The sequence below is a fragment of the Vanessa cardui genome, chromosome 21 (assembly GCF_905220365.1).
Source record: "Vanessa cardui chromosome 21, ilVanCard2.1, whole genome shotgun sequence".
Lineage (NCBI taxonomy): Eukaryota > Metazoa > Arthropoda > Insecta > Lepidoptera > Nymphalidae > Vanessa > Vanessa cardui.
In genome coordinates, this window is record NC_061143.1 from 2,954,231 (window position 1) to 2,974,255 (window position 20,025).

The 20,025-nt window shown below is 32.9% G+C and overlaps 1 protein-coding gene across 1 annotated transcript in view; it reads left to right on the forward strand.

Annotated features, from left to right (window-relative positions):
- The window catches only part of LOC124538991 (titin-like), a 68,059-nt gene that overhangs the window by 20,027 nt on the left and 28,007 nt on the right, over positions 1 to 20,025 (forward strand). The window contains exons 3-6 of the mRNA XM_047116287.1: positions 4,318 to 4,429; positions 5,430 to 5,509; positions 6,233 to 6,366; positions 7,543 to 7,745. Coding sequence (XP_046972243.1) covers positions 4,318 to 4,429; positions 5,430 to 5,509; positions 6,233 to 6,366; positions 7,543 to 7,745 — 529 coding nt within the window. The remainder of the gene's footprint in view (positions 1 to 4,317; positions 4,430 to 5,429; positions 5,510 to 6,232; positions 6,367 to 7,542; positions 7,746 to 20,025) is intronic.

Sequence of the window (20,025 nt, forward strand, 5' to 3'; positions counted from 1 at the left end):
ATGTACTCCTTTAGAATTATGTACAAATTATGTTGAGCATCAAGATCCAAGAGTCGAGATGGCCCAGTGGTTAGAACGCGTGCATCTTAACCGATGATTGCGGGTTCAAATCCAGGCAAGCACCGCTGATTCATGTGCTTAATTTGCCTTTATAATTCATCTCGTGCTCAGCGGTGAAGGAAAACATCGTGAGGAAACCTGCATGTGACAAATTTCATAGAAGTTCTGCCACATGTGTATTCCACCAACCCGCATTGGAACAGCGTGGTGGAATATGTTCCAAAAACCTTCTCCTCAAAGGGAGAGGAGGCCTTTAGCCCAGCAGTGGGAATTTACAAGCTGTTGTTGTTGTTGTTGTTGTCAAGATCCGCTTAACGGAATGTTTTGTCTCTGCATAGACATATCCAGAGAAAAAACATTCTTATTTATTAAATGAAATCAAATGTATTTCAGTTTCGGCAAAGTTCTTTTCAAATAATCAGATTAACATTGATGATATATTGTAAGTACAATTGTTTTTCAATCAGTCCTGTGATGGAACTGGAGCCTAAATATTGACGACATTTTCCTTTCAAAAATATTCACGTAATAAAATAAATAATATTTCTTTTTTTATTTAGTCTAAATATCCCTTTGAATTTATGATAAAGCATTATATTTAAAGTTAAGGTTATTAAATCTGACAAAGTTAATAGACTATATTGTCTGTAATATTGGTCAAGAGAGTTAGTTCGTAAGATATAAGGCTCCAATTCATTGGTTCAAGTTTCAACTTTCTTACGACAAAGACTATTTTTCTGAAGACAAATCCTCATTCGCAGCCCTAAGTCTGGAAATTAGGAGTGTTTACAATCCCGTGTCTTGTCAAGCACGTACACTTTTTGAACTTTTCGCCTTATCTCGGTTGCGTTGGGAAGCAAGTCCAAAGTAACCGGAAAATCTCTTCTTACACCATACTATTTTACTTACTCGCTGACTGTTTAAATTTATATACAGTAAATCAAAGTACTAATAGCAGTCGATTGTATTGTTAATTAGTAGAAGGAATTAAACGATATTATGACATTTGAAGGTGATATATTCTTATGGGAGGCTTCGTTACGTAACGCGTTACGGCGCCAATCTGTCTAAAGTAAAAAGTAAAGTAACAGCCGGTAAATTTCCCACTGCTGGGATATGGCCTCCTCTTCCATTAAGGAGAGGGTTTGGAACATATTACACCACGCTGTTCCAATGCGAGTTTGTGGAATACTAATGTGGCAAATTTTCGATGAAATTAGATAGAGGTTTCCTCACGATGTTTACCTTAACCGCCGAACGCGAGATGAATTATAAACACAAATTAAGCACCTATATATAGTGGTTCTTGCCTGGGTTTGAACCCGCAATCATTGCTTAAGATGCACGCGTTTTAACTACTGGGCCCTCTCGGCTCTCCAATCTGACTAGCATCCTCTTAAACATACGTTATCGATTAGTTTAAGCATTACTCTTGAAAGTCCCAATTAGTAAACGTTTTTTTTTTTATTTGTTAAAGATATGCTTTTATACTTTAAGTTACTGCAGTGAAGATAAGTTTATTCGAAAAGAAACAATTAATTCAACGTAAATAGCGTCGCTGAGTTTCAAGTTTGTTTTAACATTATTAGTTTGATTGTACTTTCCAATTATGTCGCGGTAATAATTCAACACGACAGGTACAATAGGGATTATCTAATTTTTAAAACAGTTGTATGTAATTTTATATACAATCCATTATTTAAATTTTAGTTTCCATATTGAAATCATCATCATCATCAGCCCGTTTTTGTCCACTGCTGGACATAGGCCTCCCCAAGTGAACGCCACTGCGGTCTTTCTCCTGCTACTCGCATCCAGCTCCTGCCTGCCGCCTTGCGTAAATCGTCACTCCTCATATCGTCAAATTGAAATAACCATTACAAAAATAAAAATATTAATAAAAAGAAGAACCGACTTCAAACAAAACACTATTTTAAAACAAATATATATGCACTAAAAAGTAATAAGAATAATTACATATCCAACATATTTTTTAGAGTCCTCCTAGGTAAAATGATATGAAAAACATTAGACTTCTTAAAAGTCGATTTACGGATTTACGACAAAAAAAAAACGGTCCACCCAGTTAAAAGATATGAGGTAACAGACATAAAAAAAAACAGACGAATTGGTAACCTCCTCCTTTTTGAAGTCGGTTGAAAATAAAATTAGTACATAATCACAGCCTTCGAGTTATTATATTCAACAGTTACATAGAACGTATACCGTTAAATCCAGGCAGGTTTAGCATACGTAAATATTAGATATTATTAACGTTTGCCAGTCAGGCACAAGTGCCAGATGGGATGACCACTCAGAAATGAGCTCGGCTGCTGTTCCAATATCCATTAGAACTACTGTAATAAGACCGATGTTAATGAGAGAATTAATTCATCATTTGCAATTAAAATATCCAGTGTCTCTCCTGAAGACTTTTATGTTAAGACCTACTTACTTTTTACTGATAGTAAATTGATCTTGGAAAGTGTTTCTAACTCTTTTAATGTTTAATAAAATTGTAAATGTACATTTGTATGCACAAAGGTATATTATAATTAGTTCATGGATACTAGCAAACCTTGAGAATTAAATGATTGCCTCTTGGCTATTTCATTATAATATAGAAAATTGTATGGCGTTACAGTACGACACAAATTAGACGTAGCATCGGAAAATGCAATGAAATGAAAATTAAAAGCGATAACGACCAATAGAAATAGCTTCCTATCGCGCCATTCGACGCTATTCGTCGCTATAGATTCTCGCATCAATTCAACCCGAGAAAACTAGTGCATGTAAATTGACGAATGAATTAGGTCATATGATATTACAAGTTATTACGTTTGTGTAAATATCATATTCACATTCGGATGTGATCGGTTTTAGGAATTCATGCCGAAGCTATATCTTAGTTGTGTCGTATTATGCATGAATAGACGAAAACTGCCTGTATTTCTCTCGACGCTTTTTCTCAGGTCAGAGTAATTACATTTCCGAATGGGTTTTTACTTTGAATAAATTTGACTACCAATAATGTGTAATGCAATGAATAAATTAAATAGAATTTAAATTTAGAATTTGGCCATGCAATCACATTCTATTTTATTAGTAAAAATAATTATAATATACTAATTTAATAATAAATTATGTCTCAAATATTAAAATCACATATGAAATTCTATATATAATACGATTCTTTCATGTCCTCATTCCATACCAAAAAAATAATCCTTAAAAAATCTCTAAAATTCTATAAAAACTTCAAAAAAAAAACGTAGTTTCGTTTTTTTTTAGTGTAGTGAACTAAAGATAAAAATTATATCTAGGAAACCACTAGACCGAATTTAATGAAACTTACATGTTCCCTAGGTTGTAGTGTACTCAACTTATATTAAAAAAAATATTATCTGACGACTTTTAGTTTTCGAGAAATTCGTGGACAAATATACAAACATACATTTATTAAGCACACGTGCTTGGAAGTCCAAATGGATCATCATACACAAATATAATTTAATTCTAACAGTACATAAATACATGTCGAGCTGATAACCTCCTTTCTTTAAAAGTCGGATAAAGTACTGAACGTTATTTATGTTTTAATATAGCTTAATGAACAGAAGATATGGATCTCGACAGTCACCAAGGTCACATAAGTAGAAACTAGTAGAATAGTTTTCAAGTACTTAAAGTAGCTCTAACATAAGTTAACGATGAAAATCTATGAGGGTACTTGTTTGTATGATATTTGATATATATCCAATCAACATTGGAGGTACCGGGTGCGATTCCCGACCGAGTCGATTGAAAAAAAAAAGTTCATTAATTTTCTATGTGTATTGGGTCCCGGGGAGTCCCACACCCCCCCTACTTTCCATCACTTGGGGGAAACGCGTAATGCGTTCTCCAGCGACAAAAAAAGGGTCTGGGTGTTTGTGGCACCGATATACTTCTGATTTTTCATAACACAAGTTCTTTAGCTACATACTTACATTGGGATCGGAGTAATGTATGTGATGTGTCATATGTATTTATTTATTTTATCTTGGAATAAATATTCGAATAAGTCTTCACTAGCCTATATCCTGCTGGGTCATTAAATTGTTAGCATTATCGCATATTCATAATTTAAATTACATCGGAAATTGAGTTCTATTTTTAAATGCAAAGTAATCAAAGTTGCTTGGATAAAAGCGCGTTGTGACGTAAAATTTACGTTTATATTACAAAATATAACGTTTGTGTACATTGTTGCAGATTTAAAGCGCCATCGTTTGAAGGCGACTTGGATTCAGACGCTTCTATAGATGCGGACACAGGTGCAACTGTTTTATTTGATTGCAGAGTATCCTCATTGAGAGATAAAACGGTTAGTGTGACAAAGGATAATGTGTAATATATTAATGTGTGCTTGTAGTACCATGTCACAGCAAACTGTAATAGCTACGTCATTGTATGCTTTTGTTGTTACTGTATACAGTGTCAACAACTTGTTTATTTGGTTAATCTCGTAAACTTAAGACTGATAACTAATGATCGTTTGATAGCCGAGGTAGCCTAGTGCATATCTTAACCGATGAATGTGGGTTCAAACTCAGGCAGGCACCACAGAATTTACATTGCTTTATTTGTGTTTATTCAGTTCACCTCGAGCCCAGTGGTGAAGGAAAACTTCGTAAGGAAACCTGCATGTGTCTAATTCCAACGAAATTATGCCTCATGTGAATCCCACATTTGTGCAGCGTGGTGGAATAAGGCCCTAATCTTCTAAAGGGGGACAAAGAAACCTTTGTCCATTTTATTATTATTATTTTATCAACGATCGTTAAGGAATCGTAGTTAGTGTTTCTTAATGAAAGTAATGCGTTGCGTCAAGTATATTTGATATCTTTATTTTTTTTTATTCTAAGATAAGTTTGTAGGCATATAGCAACCTATTTTTATTATCATCTAATTTTACATGAATTATTTTGTATCATGTCTGAAGAAGTCTGTAATTTATTTTTGATATAATTATTTTTTATAAAACAATATCATATTATACAGTTATTTGAACATTTTTTACGCTTGCTTTGCGATAGTATGAATTATTAATCTTTTATTTTTATATAGTTCAATGTCTCACTGTTTTTAATTTTTTTAGATATGATCCACAATAAAAATAAAAGTTTCAAACATTTTTACAAGCTATATTATATACAAAGTTTTTACTATCATATTAAAGATAAATAACTTTAGGCTTTCTGTGGTAATATTATAATGAGCCGATATACAATATAAATGGGCTCATTTCAATAAACTATAATACAATCACATATGATTATTTTTGTATTATTGTTGATGTTATGTATTTTAATATATGTTCTTAGGTATCCTGGCTCAGAGTGTCTGATGGTGAAAATCTGGAATTGCTTACAGTGGACTTGGAAACTCACACCGCTGACTCGAGGTAATATTAATTTTATATTACAAATACCATTATAGTTGTAATGGATAAAACTTAAATATTTTTAATTGTATTAAGACTCTTTGTTGATTAGCTGTATAAGGAACTTTACCGTTGAACTCTTACTCTTGAAAAAGTCGGTAAAGTTCCTTAAAATCACTTGGTGGTAGGGCTTTGTCCAAGCCCGTCTAGGTATGTACCACCAACTCATCAGTTATTCTACCGTCAAATAACAGTACTCAGTATTGTTGTGTTCCGGTTTGAAGGGTGAGTGAGCCAGTGTAACTACAGGCACAAGGGACATAACATCTTAGTTCCAAAGGCACATTGACGATGTAAGGAGTAGTTAATATTTCTTACAGCTTCATTGTCTAAGTGATGGTGACCACTTACCATCAGGTGACCCATATGCTCGTCCGCCAACCAAAAACCAAAAGAAGTAATCTCAATAGATATAAAGATTTATACATATTATTTTTCCTTTTATTTAAATGATTTATTAATATATAATTTTTTAATTACTTTCATTTCTTTATCATAAATATATAAGTCATCAAGTAATAAAAACCAATAATGCACTTTTAGAAAAATGACCATAGAACCTTCTTATTTTCGAAGTTGGTAAAAAAACAAAATTAATTCGTCTCCAGACGAACTAAGTGGCTAAACTGAGTTCCCGGTTAGTTTACGACATACAGTTAAGCTCATCTCAACTTACCCATTCAGGTACAAAGTGGATGTGGCAGGTGAAACTTGGAAGCTTACGCTGTCAGATGCCAAAGTGCAGGATTCCGGTATGTACGGGTGCCACGTGTCAACCCACCCTCCGATGCTGAAGCGTTTTCAGCTAGAAGTTCATCGTAAGTATATTTTATCGAAATAGTATTAACGATTTCATCTCAAGAAACATTTATGACTTACCGTGCCATACCGTGGAGATACCCATTATAAGTTGAGATGGCTCAGTGGTTAGAATGCGTTCATCTTAACCAATGATTGCGGGTTCAAACCCAGACAAGACTTAATATTCATGTGCTTTATTTGTGTTTATAATTCATCTCGTGCTCGGCGTTGAAAGAATGGTCTCCGTGATTGAGTTCTGTACATCGGTTTTTATACAAACGCAAAGACATGATGTAGAAAAAGTTCATTAGTTTTCTATGTTGTCTTGGCTCTAGGTGTTTGTGGTACTTTAGTTACTGATTGTCCATAACACTAAGCTTTAGCTACTTACATAAGGATCAGAGTAATGTATGTAAATATCAAAAGAATATAATTTCATTAGTATAGCGTTATTGTAAGCTTTTGCAATTTTTTTGGCCAGATGGTTCACTATACTGATACTAGGACAGGCACCACGGAATTATCACGTTACATATGCAAGTTTCCTCTTTCCAGGATTAATTAGAAATGCTAATTAAGCACATGAAAATTCAGAGGTATTTACCCTGATTTGAATCTGCTGACTCGTTCAGATTCATTTTTAAATACATATCATTAACAACCTGTAAATTTCCCACAGCTGGAAAACCCTTTGAGGAGAAGATTTGGAGCATATTACACGCTGTTCAAACGCGGGTTGGTGGATAAACATGTAGTAGAATTTCGTTGAAATTTATTACATGCAGATTTCCTCACGATGATTTCTTTCACCGCCCAGCACAAGATGTATTATTATAAACACAAATTAAGTACATGCAAATTCATTGGTGCTTGCCTAGGTTTGAACCCGTATTCATGAGTTAAGATACACATGTTCCAAACACTAGGCTATCTCGACTCGTTGATATCCATGTATTGAAAAATATATATATTATAATATGTTATACCGTTCTAGATAAAGAATTTCGTTTTACTTAATCTGCTTTGCCTAAAAAAAAAATCATCTTACTAAAATCTTTTATATACAATCTGAGACTAAACAAAAAATCACACCAAATCTCGAAAGATATATAAAAAACAAAACTAAGCCTTAACATAATCCTTTTACGTTGTGAAATATTATTTTGTATATTATACAGCCTTGTTTTTTCCAGCTCCTGAAATGAAAATGAACAAAGAGGCTTTTCTTGAAAGCGGGGAGACTCTTTCGCTTAAATGCGCGGTATTGCATCTAAGTCCCGGTGACATGACGCCGGAATTGCACTGGTATAGAGGCAACAATACCACGCCTCTTGATGAGATTCGGGGAGGAGTGCTCGTCGAAACAGACCTATTAACCCTCACAAGCCACCTTCAAGTAAGTTGAACAAACAAATTTGTATTTTATTTTGCTATTGAATAATGTATTTGCTTTGAAATAAAAACGATATATATTTGTGTGTTATTAAGACACAAATTGGCTTAATAAACGAACAAAAACACTCGATACAATCTATACATATAATAAAATTGTAGTGTATGTCTCTAATATTAAAATAGCCCTTTTTTACTCAATGCATATGTAAATATACCAAAATAACATTTTTTACGATTTTTGTCGGTCTGTCTGTCTGTTTGTTCCGGATAATCTCTGGAACAGCTAAACCGATTTTGACGGGACTTTTACTGGCAGATAATTAACATAATAGGGCTAAAGTAACTTGACTACAATAATATTTTTTTTTGTGATATTCAAAGGCGTACTCGCGGGCACAGCTATACAAAATTATAATTGATGTATGTAATCAAATGAATTAAATATTATTAAAACAAGAGTAACAGCTATTTGTTGTATTTATATTAAATACGATAAAATAAATGTTTAGAGAACAACGGGACTGATATATTATGTATTAATAGAAGTCACTTACTTACTTAAGTCACTTACTGAGCTGAGATGGCCCAGTGGTTAGAACGCGTGTATCTTAACCGATGTTTTCGGGTTCAAACCCAGGCAAGCACCACTATATATATGTGCTTAATTTGTGTTTATAATTCATCTCGTGCTCGGCGGTGAAGGAAAACATCGTGGGGATACCTGCATGTGTCTAATTTAATCGAAATTCTGCCACATGTGTCGAATATGTTCCAAACCCTCTCCTTAATGGCAGCTGTGGCCTTAGTCCAGCAGTGGGAAATTTACGGGCTGATACTTTACTTACTCAAAGTAATAAAAATAAGAGAAACAGCTATTGACATATAGACAAAACAAGACTATATAATAGACGCAAGATGATGATAATTTATTGATAACAATATTTGAAATAGAACAGCTTACTCGAGCAAAAAAGCCACATAATATACATTTAGTAACCATTTTATGTATGACAAATGAGTCTTGACGACCTCCGTGGTCGAGTGGTGAGTACAACGGTTTTCATGTCCGCCACCACTCCGAGGTTCCGGGTTCGATACCCGAGTCGATGTAGATTATAATAAGTTTTTTATGTTATCTTGGGTCTGGGTGTTTGTGGTATTGTTACTTCTGATTTATATAACACATGTGCTTTAGCTACTTACATTGAAATCAGAGAAATGTAATGTAATATTTATTTATAGAAAACATATCAACTTTATTTTAATTTAATTTTCACATAGTATTAATAAAAGTGTAGATAAATGTTATCTATTATAACCTGAAATTAGAGCAATTCGTTTTAAAAAAATGTTATGAGATGTTTTGTTTTGTTTTGACGAAGGGCGTGAGCGATGCATTAGCACAGAGTAGACGGTTAGCAAACATTTTTTAATGTCTCATTTTTAAAATTCACGGTAAAAATTCTTATGCTTGTAATTTTGAAAAATATATATCTGACTAATTATTTACAAAGCTAATGAGCAGTCCAAATAATTGATACGTTTTAAATTTAGTTTAGTAGTAGTAAAACTTGACTACATATAAATAAATAAGGTTATAAAATCCAGTTCAGTCATTTGTTACAAATAGCTGTATGCGAAATTGTATCATGTATGATACTATTATTAAGATTAGCAGATGTACACAGTGTGTTTGTTTTTGAATTACTTCTTGACTGTGGTGTAAAACGGTCATCCGAAATCACATTTCAATAAAATTTCAAGGTCTAAATTTAGATCTTTAGAGCTATGTGTTTATAATATATACATTTATAGATGATAAAAAAGCGTAAAGTTAATACCTGTTGACTTCCAAGTGGGATATATTAATTTAAATAATTGTATTAACTAGCATGACTTTGTATATTTTAAATGTTGAAAAAGAGTAACTACTGATTTTCTTGCCGGTTCTTCTCGGTAGAATCTACTTTCCGAACCGGTGGTAGCTTCACTTAATTGTAAAATGACGATTGAAAAGTGCTTGTAAAATCCTACTTTTTCCAAAACATATTCTAATTTTTCAGGAAGCTACGCTTTACATATATTAATTTATACATCAATAAAAAAAAATACAATATAACTGACAGAAGGTATAGAAGTATAGAACACGTTTGGTATGAAATATTATTTTTTAATAATGATTAGCTTTGAGAATTGCGCTGTCACAGAAACGGTAAAAGAAATGTTATTAAAAACTCGATGAAGCCATCTCGAAATGAATTTTCGTCTTTCATTTTCCTACTTTTGTTATTCTTTGTTACTTAATTACTTTCTACCGTTATATGGAAAAACTTTCTACGATTACCCTTTAAGAATTCTTAGATTTTTATGAGTATAAAGTTTCCATTACATACATATATAATTATAATTATATACGCAAATAAATACATACACTTGTATATATGATGATAGGGTTTATAAAATTATAAAACGATATATACAGGTTGATAATTGACGGTAGGGCAAGCACGCGAAACAGTACTCAGTATTATTGTTTTCAGGTTTAAAGGGCGAGCAAACTAGTATAACTACAGGCATAAGGGACTTAACATCTTAGTTCCCAAGGTGAGCGCATTGGTGATGTAAGGAATGGTTAATATTTATTACAGTCCCATTGTCTATGGACGGTTGTAACCACTATCGTATGATCTATCAAGATAGGTTGAAATTATTTTGGTTCACGAAGCATAACTTCTATAAGATCGAGTTCAAGAAAAACACAAGTGTATATTTAGTATTCACTAAGTCCAGGACCGGTTTCAAACTATTTTATATATGTAATAATATAATTAAAACTAGTTTTTAATGATCCTACCTTACCTTTCATAGAGTTCCATTATTATACATAATAGTATATGATACTTTTTTCCATTATATTCAAAATTACTTTTAAGTGTTATTTCACTTGTTTGTAGGTCTACTGAGTTTCTTGCCGGTGCTTCCCAGCATTTTTAATATTAAACATAATCCAGTAAAATTACCAAAAATGGATATATATTTGTGATCATGAATTACTTAAAGTAAATTTTGAGTTAATTATATATTTTTATTAAAAACAGATCACGGATTCGATTGAATACATGCCGAGTGCTCATTACTAAATAATAATATGATGTAGTTTCGATTTAAATTTCAGTGTGAAATTTAATGACATTTTTTTATGCCTATAAATTGTTGAATACATTTTATTTGTCAACGTAATTAACAAAATAAAAAATGATTAAATAAAATAGATTTTACATGGTTTTGACGACGATTCTTAAAATTTTTGGTAATAGCACTTTGTATAAGGCTATCCAAGCTCATCCAATAAGCTTAAATTAAGTATATTAAATCGGACATGACAGAGATAGAAAATGCGAAAGACAGAGAAAGGGCATTGGAGAGGGCATAACGCGTTTTGCTTAAGTGACGATATCTGTCAGTTCACTATAAGCTTCAGTAAATCACAATAATCAAAATAAACTTTATTCAAGTAGGCTTTTACAAGCACTTTTGATTCGTCATTTAACAACTATTTTAAGTGAAGCTACCATCGGTTCGAAAAGTAGATTCTACTGAGAGGAACTGGCAAGAAACTCAGTAGTTAGTCTTTTTTTTACAATTTAAAATACGGCCATGTTAGTTAATTACAATTATATATGTATGTAATTTATCCTGCCTAGAAATATACATAAGTATACATAAGTATTAATTCCAAGCTTATTTATCGTCTGCATAATCTTGTTCTGAATAATATACACACACAACACAAATAATAGACACTTTTCAAATCACTTCTGAAATAACAAGGATTAAAAAATAAAACCGAAATAACCTCCTTACTTTTAAGTCGGTTGAAAATATAGTCTTAGAAATAAGACCGCAAGCTATTTTTTTTAAAAAAATTGAATACAACCCTCAAAAACAAAACAATTTACAAAACGAATAGACTTGAAACCAACAAAACATAAGACCTCCGAAAAAAATTACGTATCAATCGAATAAAAATCCTAACGTACATAACGAAACAGAGATGTTCAGCCGATGACAGGCGAACAGCGTTTTTCCCACACTTCTATCTCCCTCCTACAATAGAGTACATATAGCTTTACAGATTTAGAACCTGCAATTCTCGATTAAGTTTTCCATCCACTCGGGCGTCTTCGATCGGCTTTTCTATATGCAAAATTATAGTATTTATACGCTAAGGAAGCTCGCTGGAATTGTATTAGCATCGGAAAACAATACGACTTCCTTCTATAGAGTATTTTCTTTTCCATTTAGATTTATGAAAGTCAATATCTTTGAAAGATAATTTAATTAGACAAATTACTTATGTGAAATTTCACTGTTGAAAATATTTTTTCAAACGCAATTTGAGTAATGTAATATTTTATGTGTAAAAAGTAAAGTAACAGCCTGTAAATTACCCTCTGCTAGGCTAAGGCCTCCTCTTCCATTAAGGAGAGGGTTTGGAACATATTCCACCACTCTGTTCCAATGCGGGTTGGTGGAATGCACATGTGGCAGTATTTCGATAAAATTAGACATATGCAGGTTTCCTCACGATGTTTTCCTTCACCGCCGAGCACGATATGAATTATAAACACAAATTATTTACTACAATTCAGCACGTAGCATAGTTTTGATGTCACTAGACTCTGATATCTCCCTTCTTAAAGCTGGATTCTCAAGAGTAACCATCTAAAACCTTCGTCGTGCGTTAAAAATGTTATCAAAATATGGATATCTCAGAAAATATTCAAATGAGTCAAAAAATCTTTGGAAGAAAGTTTTTAATATAAAAACGTTATATCAAAAACAAATTACAAAGTCAAAATCTTTATCTATTATAGAAGCGTTAAACTTGTTTTTTGACTCTTAAAATTCCACCATCTGTTCGGAAATAAGCGCAGACCTGAGAAAAATTACGTAAGATACCAATAATTTTCAATCGACTTCAAGAAGGAGGTTATCAATTCGTCTGTATTATTTTTGTATCAATAATTATAACTACACTATATAATTTAAATAATTGTATTTAACTAACATGACTTTGCATTTTTTAAATGTAAATAAGGGTAGCTACTGAGTTTCTTTTCGGTTCTTCTCGGAAGAATCTACTTTCAGAACCGGTGGTTCACTTCACTGTAAAATGACGATTCAAAAGTGCTTGTAAAAGCCTACTTGAACAAAGTTTATTTTGATTTGATCGTCAATCGACTTTTAAGTAATTTCATTTTACTTATGAGGAATCTAAAAAATATTTTGAATAAACAATTATTTTTTATTAGTGTTTAGTGCATATTAATTTGTTTTAAAATGTCGGTTTTTCTTGTTGTCAATCTTTTTATTTATATACATTTTTATTTCAAATGCAGACGAAATTTTTCAATTACTCATACACTTTATTTTCCTCTGGATTATAACTTTAACTCCGACAAAGTCGAATGCAGAAGCGATACCCAAGCATAATATTATGAGTCTTGTTTTTAAGTTGTTCCACTGTTGAATACGAGCTGTCTGCTTCTCTGTAAGAAAGAAGTTAGCATAAAGTCGTACATGCGCTGAACGGGGGTGAAACTTTCTGAAGGCAAACTTCACACATCTTCAACACATGCATGGTTTCCCGCGATATCTTCTTTCAACATTGGAAAATCACTGATTATTACACGACGTCGATGTGTCAGACGTTCGTTCCCTGGGATTACCTTTGTGTAGTAGTCTAACTATTTCCATACTGGACTAATACTGCTTCTCAATCTATAGTGATATTATCAATGTGAAAGTTATTCTCTCGCTATTTCACAACCAAACCAAAGAACCGATTTTGATGAAATTTTGTATGAAGCAAATTTGAACATCTTTTTTACCTAACATATGAGAAACAACGACGTAAAATTCGAGGGAAGGCGTGGGAAACTACTAGTGCCTAATAAAGTACAATATATTATTTACAATGACTTAAATCAGTCATTGAAATAATAGCTGATCAAGATTTAATGTCATGAAATACTCTGATAATAAAACAAGTGGAAACAAAATCAATACAATAAAAAATCCGATATCACAGTAGACTACGGTATTTCCGAGTTTTCTATCCACATATTCCAATTTTTTGTTTAATAAACAAAATCCGCAGACCATAATCCATGGCTGCAGCTAATTATTAAATATAATTAATAATAATATAAAAAGGTTAAACATCAAAATAACATAAAAGTATCGAAATATAAACTAAAAAACTATTTTCATTTGATTAATTTCGATCAAAGTTGATTTATACTGTAAATAAACGAAATTGAAAAATTCTATAAAACGTACCGGCTTTTTTTAATTACGTTCGTTCGAAGTGTGAATTAAATTACTAGAAATTAAATAGATAGATATATTTACAAAATAGATTAAATTCTATGTATTTTAATTAATCAATTGTATAACTAGATAGTAGTAACTTTGCGGTGTGATTCTATAAGAATTCACTCTGTGAACTCACTTGTAAAATGTTGTCAACATACTTACAAACACAAACAAACATGATACGTGTATACAATAGATTTACAATAATTATAGTCATTGTCGAACGTCAAATTCTGATTTTTTTCTTCTAGTCGAATTGTTTCTTATCTTATACAAAAATACAAATAGTCGTTAGCGGCTTCACTCGCATTTTAAGGTGATCGATGTCATATGTTAGACAAAAAAGTTGTGTCAAAATTTTTGACAAAATTTCATAAAATCCGATTCAGCGGTTTAGTCGTGAAAGAGCGACAGACAAAATATAAGACAGAGTTACTTTCACATTTATAATATTAATATAGATAGGGCTTTACAAATGCTCCCAATATAACTCTCACAGACTGCCCGATAATAACTGCCCCATTAACCGTAACCGCGAAAGCTACGACGTATATACAAAAATACCTAGTGTCCATAAACATAACGTATTAAAAACAAATTCTCTTAATATGAAGAATATCCTCTGTATTCCCCGGTAGCCTGCTCATATTATTTATTATTAGTGTTGAGCTTTATTCACGGTAATTTTGGGTAGATACCACCCACTACCAAGTAAATATACTCAGTATGCTTGTACTTCATAACATTTCAATGTAAAAAAATGATTAAAATTTCATATGACGCCAATGTGTGACCCATCCACATTAGAAAAAAAAGTTTATAGTGTATTCATAAGTGTCAATTGAATTATATGTTTTTAATTATTTGGGATGTCGTAATGTTAAATTGCCAACAGTATACCAATTGTCAATTTAGTTAATTGGTATAAGTTCTGACTCATGATCCCTTCGACAACAATTTATACAATTGTACCTATATAGAATAATAGTACAATATTACGTCTAGCAAGAAGAGATATAGATAATCTTATTTCCTTTTCTAAATTGATATTTCAGACGATATTACTAATAAATTCAATGTATCGAGATACGTTTATACACACAATTGAAGCATACTGAGTAAAAAGTAGGTAAGGTAGACGAGAAAAAATTTACCATACGTTTGAATCATAATATATGTTATATAGGACAGGGTTAAAACTCAGCAGGGCTTGCTAGAAGTTTCTTTTGTAGCACATAGTATAAACGGAACACTCTGTACATATTCATCAGTTGGCCAAAGTTTTCTCCTTTCAGAAGATTTGGCGCTAATTCTATCACGCTATTCCGATTGGGTTTGGTGGATACTTGGCCTGACTTTATCGTAATTGGATAACTGCAGATTTCCTCACATCGATTACTTTTTATATAAATTAAAAACACAAGCTAACCACATGGAAACTGGTTCAAAACCGCCATCATCAGTCAACTTGTATGCTTTCTAACAAGTAGGCAATTTCGGTTCCCAAATAACATATAAGGCGGACGAATAAATGTATCATCTGATGGTAAATGGTGGGTGTGATATGGCGTTGGGATTAATTGGTACGGATTGGTTAGAATGTTGGTGCTATCAGAAATATTAACTTTTCCATACATCGCCAATACGCCGCCAACTTTGAGCATTTTATCCCTTATGTGGTAAATCTGGCTCGCTCACTCTTCAAACTGAAACTCACTAAGCATTACTCCTTATGAGTAGAATATGTGATCAGTGGCAGTTTACCGAGCTGGGTCTTATAAAACCCTACTACCAAATAAATTAGCACTGTTCTCTTCTTACCACTGTACCGTTTCGGGTCGGCAATATGAATCCATTACACACAAAAGCAAAAATATATAATATATGAGAATGTTTACAAAAGTAATAATAATATTCCACTAACAAATATACTAAAAGAGCTATGAAAGAAATGAGTGCACAATTAAAACAGAAAGTTGTAAAAAAAATAGTTCAAAAATGTATTGTTCACCAGCTCGCTTTGCAAGGCGTAAATTAAAACATACCGACCTTTTTTAGAAGTGAAACTTCGTTGAAAGAGAGTCGAATTTTAATATGATCGCAACTTTTTCATTTGGAATATTAATCCGTGAGCAGAGATGGCCCAGTGGTTAGAACGCGTGCATCTTAACCGATGATTGCGGGTTCAAATCCAGGCAAGCACCGCTGATTCATGTGCTTAATTTGTCTTTATAATTCATCTCGTGCTCAGCGGTGAAGGAAAACATCGTAAGAAAACCTGCATGTGACAAATTTCATAGAAATTCTGCCACATGTGTATTCCACCAACCCGCTTTGGAACAGCGTGGTGGAATATGTTCCAAACCTTCTCCTTAGAGGGAGAGGAGGCTTTTAGCCCAGCAGAAGGAAATTTACAGGCTGTTACTTTACTTTACTTTCTATTAATCCGAACGCTTCCCCTAAATAAGTTTAATTCCTTTTTTTCGTATACGTAACTGACGAATTCTCTTCCCCGTATTTAGGATTTGCAACAGGGTAAATGATACTTTTTACATAGGACAGAACTAATAGATACCGGACGAGATGTATTAAGTCAATTTGCTTCTTGCCCGGATTTGAATCTAAATCCATCAATCTTTAGCCACGATAACATCTTCAAACTACTGGTTTTAGTTCTGAAAGGAATGTCCGATATATTTCAAGAAGTCTGTTCGGATAGAGCAGCAGTCACTTCGAGTATATGTACATACATATCTATTTAAAGAACTGGGGCATCTGGTCACTGTCCAATAGAAAGGGATGGCTGATATTTCTATCAATAGTTAGAGTTTCTTTCGCCGATTCTTCTCAGGTCAGGGTGTTTTTGCCGAATCGGTGGTAGCAGTGGCGGATTTACCAATAGGCTAAGTAGACGGCATATTTAGAGGGGCGGCAAATTTAGCCCAAATTTGTTATTATTTTACAGAAATTAAAAAAAACTTATAATTATATGTATACACATTACGTCCGTAATCCATATACTTGTCACCAGATAGCGGGTTGGAAAAGTAATCTAGTAACTGACAGAATTAATATCTAGTTTATAAAATCATTGTAGTAACGGGAAAAAACCGATGTAATGAGGACGATAGTATACAAATCATAAATGTTGCAAAAAAAAGTAGGGGCGGCAAAAATTGAATAGCCTACTAGCGGCAGATTTTTTAAATCCGCCACTGGGTGGTAGTGTTTAATTTGACTGTCAATAAGCGAGTGTAATGATTCCATATTGAGTAACGGAATTTGAGTTTGGAAAATATTTAAAAATAATTATGTCAATATAATAAAACTGCAGATATCTATTGTCGATGGTAGCAACCCTATGTTCGTTAACGCATCCACAATAAGACCTTAACTTCTATAAACTAAGATGTTATTTCGTGCTTGTATTAGCTCAGTCGTTCTTTAAGTAAACAAAAGGCATAATATTTAAACTTATAGTTTTAGTGGGCATTCATACAATACTCAGCATGAATAAAGTAAAGTAACAGCCTGTTAATTTTCCCCTGCTGAGATAAGGCCTTATTTTCCATTAAGGAGGGTTTGGAACATATTCCACCACGCTGTTCCAATGCGGGTTGGTGGAATGCACATGGTTTCCTCAGGATGTTTTCCTTCACCGCCGGGAAAGATGAATTATAAACACAAATTGAGCACAAATATATAATGGTGCTTGCCTGGGTTTGAACCCGCAATCATCGGTTAAGATGCACACGTTCCAACCACTGGGCCATCTCAGCATGAATACCTACTTCTTCAAACCACTCAGTCTATTTACATGATATTTGATATGGTGATAGTTTGTATGCAAGAAAGACCTTCTTTAAAGTGAAGTGACATCGTGTGTACTGTAAAGTTTTACTAAGTTATTTCGCGGATTCAGTTTAATGTAATACTGTATATACTAACGATACTTTTATTACAATAAAAAACTAAATATATCTATACGTTTTCGTACCTAATTGAATCCTTTGTCAGACTAATCTTGTAAACGTGATCACGTTTAGGTTACGTTCCCTAACTAAGACGTACGTAGCATATTTTATTACGTTTACAAAGAGACGAATTTAAATTCGAAACATGAATAGTATTTAAATAGACGATAAGGCTGAAAAAATTACCTTTTTGTGATATTTTTAGCAATCAGAAGGAAAAATAATTAAAAAAAAAATAATTGAAACAACCTAAAGCAATTTATTTGAAAATAATCTTAATTTTTAAAAATAATTCAAATTGTAATCAAATTTTAAGCAACCACAAAGTCACAAACAACCATTAATTTCAGATATGACAAACACATAAATAAACACAAAACCACAATTACAAATAAACGGTCTTACTTGCTAAATACTGAAAGTACCGACACTCTTACCGACCGACGACTGATGAGAAAGTGACCTGCAGTCTATCGAGCGTTCGTTTTTATACGAGTCGGAAGGTACGCCAACTACCCGCAATAATTTCGGCTTATAATATATTTAATTTATGGACGTTATAATGAATGGAGTGGACAGAGGAAAGAATGAGTACATAAGAGGAAGTTTGAAAGTGGCACCGATAGCCGAGAATTTATGTGGAAGGCGGCTATCATGGTATGGGCATGTTATGCAGAGGAATGAGGAACATTGTGAGGAAGGTCTTGAGCATGAATGAGGATGGATATAGTGATGGGGAAGACCAATGCAACGATATATGGATTGTGTGAAAGATATGGCTGGAAAGAATGTTACTTGTGAGATAACGAACTTAAGTGAATTGGGATAAGGGCAGCATGATGATGATGATAATTTAATTTTAGAACGTTAAATTAAATGGATTCAGTTTATGATTACATAGAACACGAAGAATAATTCCAAGATTAGCCTAACAGTAGAAATTTTAAAGGCTGGTATTATTATTAATCTGGTATTGAGTAATATAAGATGTATAAATTAATTACCATTTGTTAACATAAGAATTAATAATATTAAATGCTTAAAAATATACAAATATGAACCAAAACTAGTTACTGTATAAATCTTGACCGCGTGGAATGGTGCCAAGAATGCTAGCTACCATTGAATCGTAATTCCGATCCTCTGGGCAAAAAACGAACCAGCCCTCCTGTCACCAGTGGAGGCATGGAAGAGGTGCTATACTTTTGATGAAGCCTTTTGCACCACTACTGCAAGGGCCAAGGGTTTCGATAGCAAATGTATAAAAAAGTAATTTGATATTATACACGAATATTTAGTTCTTTATTTTGCTTCAGCTTTTTCTGTATTGTTGGTTCAATTATATTTCATTACATTATTCCCAAACGCCTTTAATTGTGTGTGTAATTTAACGTACTATAAATACAGCAAAAGGTACTTCATTTTAGACCGGTGGCTTCATCCACAACACTTCTCAATTCATGTATTTATTTACTACTAATAGTCGCCCGCAGCATTGCTCGCGTTTTAGGGTGTTGGTAGCCAAAAAATTAACCTATGTCCTTACTTGGAGTTTATAATTACTTCATGCCAAATTTAATGAAATTCGGTTCAGCGGTTTCAAAATCAAAAATCAAAATAAACTTTATTCAAGTGGGCTTTTACAAGCACTTTTGAATCGTCATTTAACAATTAAGTGAAGCTACCACCGGTTCGGAAAGTAGATTCTACCGAGAAGAACCGGCAAGAAACTCAGTAGTTACTCTTTTTCAACACAAAAAAAGTACAGTCATGTTAGTTAATACAATTATTTAAATTAATATATCCTGCCTGGAAGTCAACAGGTATTAATTCTACGCCTTTTTTACAAAATCTTGTATCGAATAATACGCCTTTTTTACCAATGTTTGGTAGTGAAAGAACGCCAGACAGACAGAGTTACTTTAA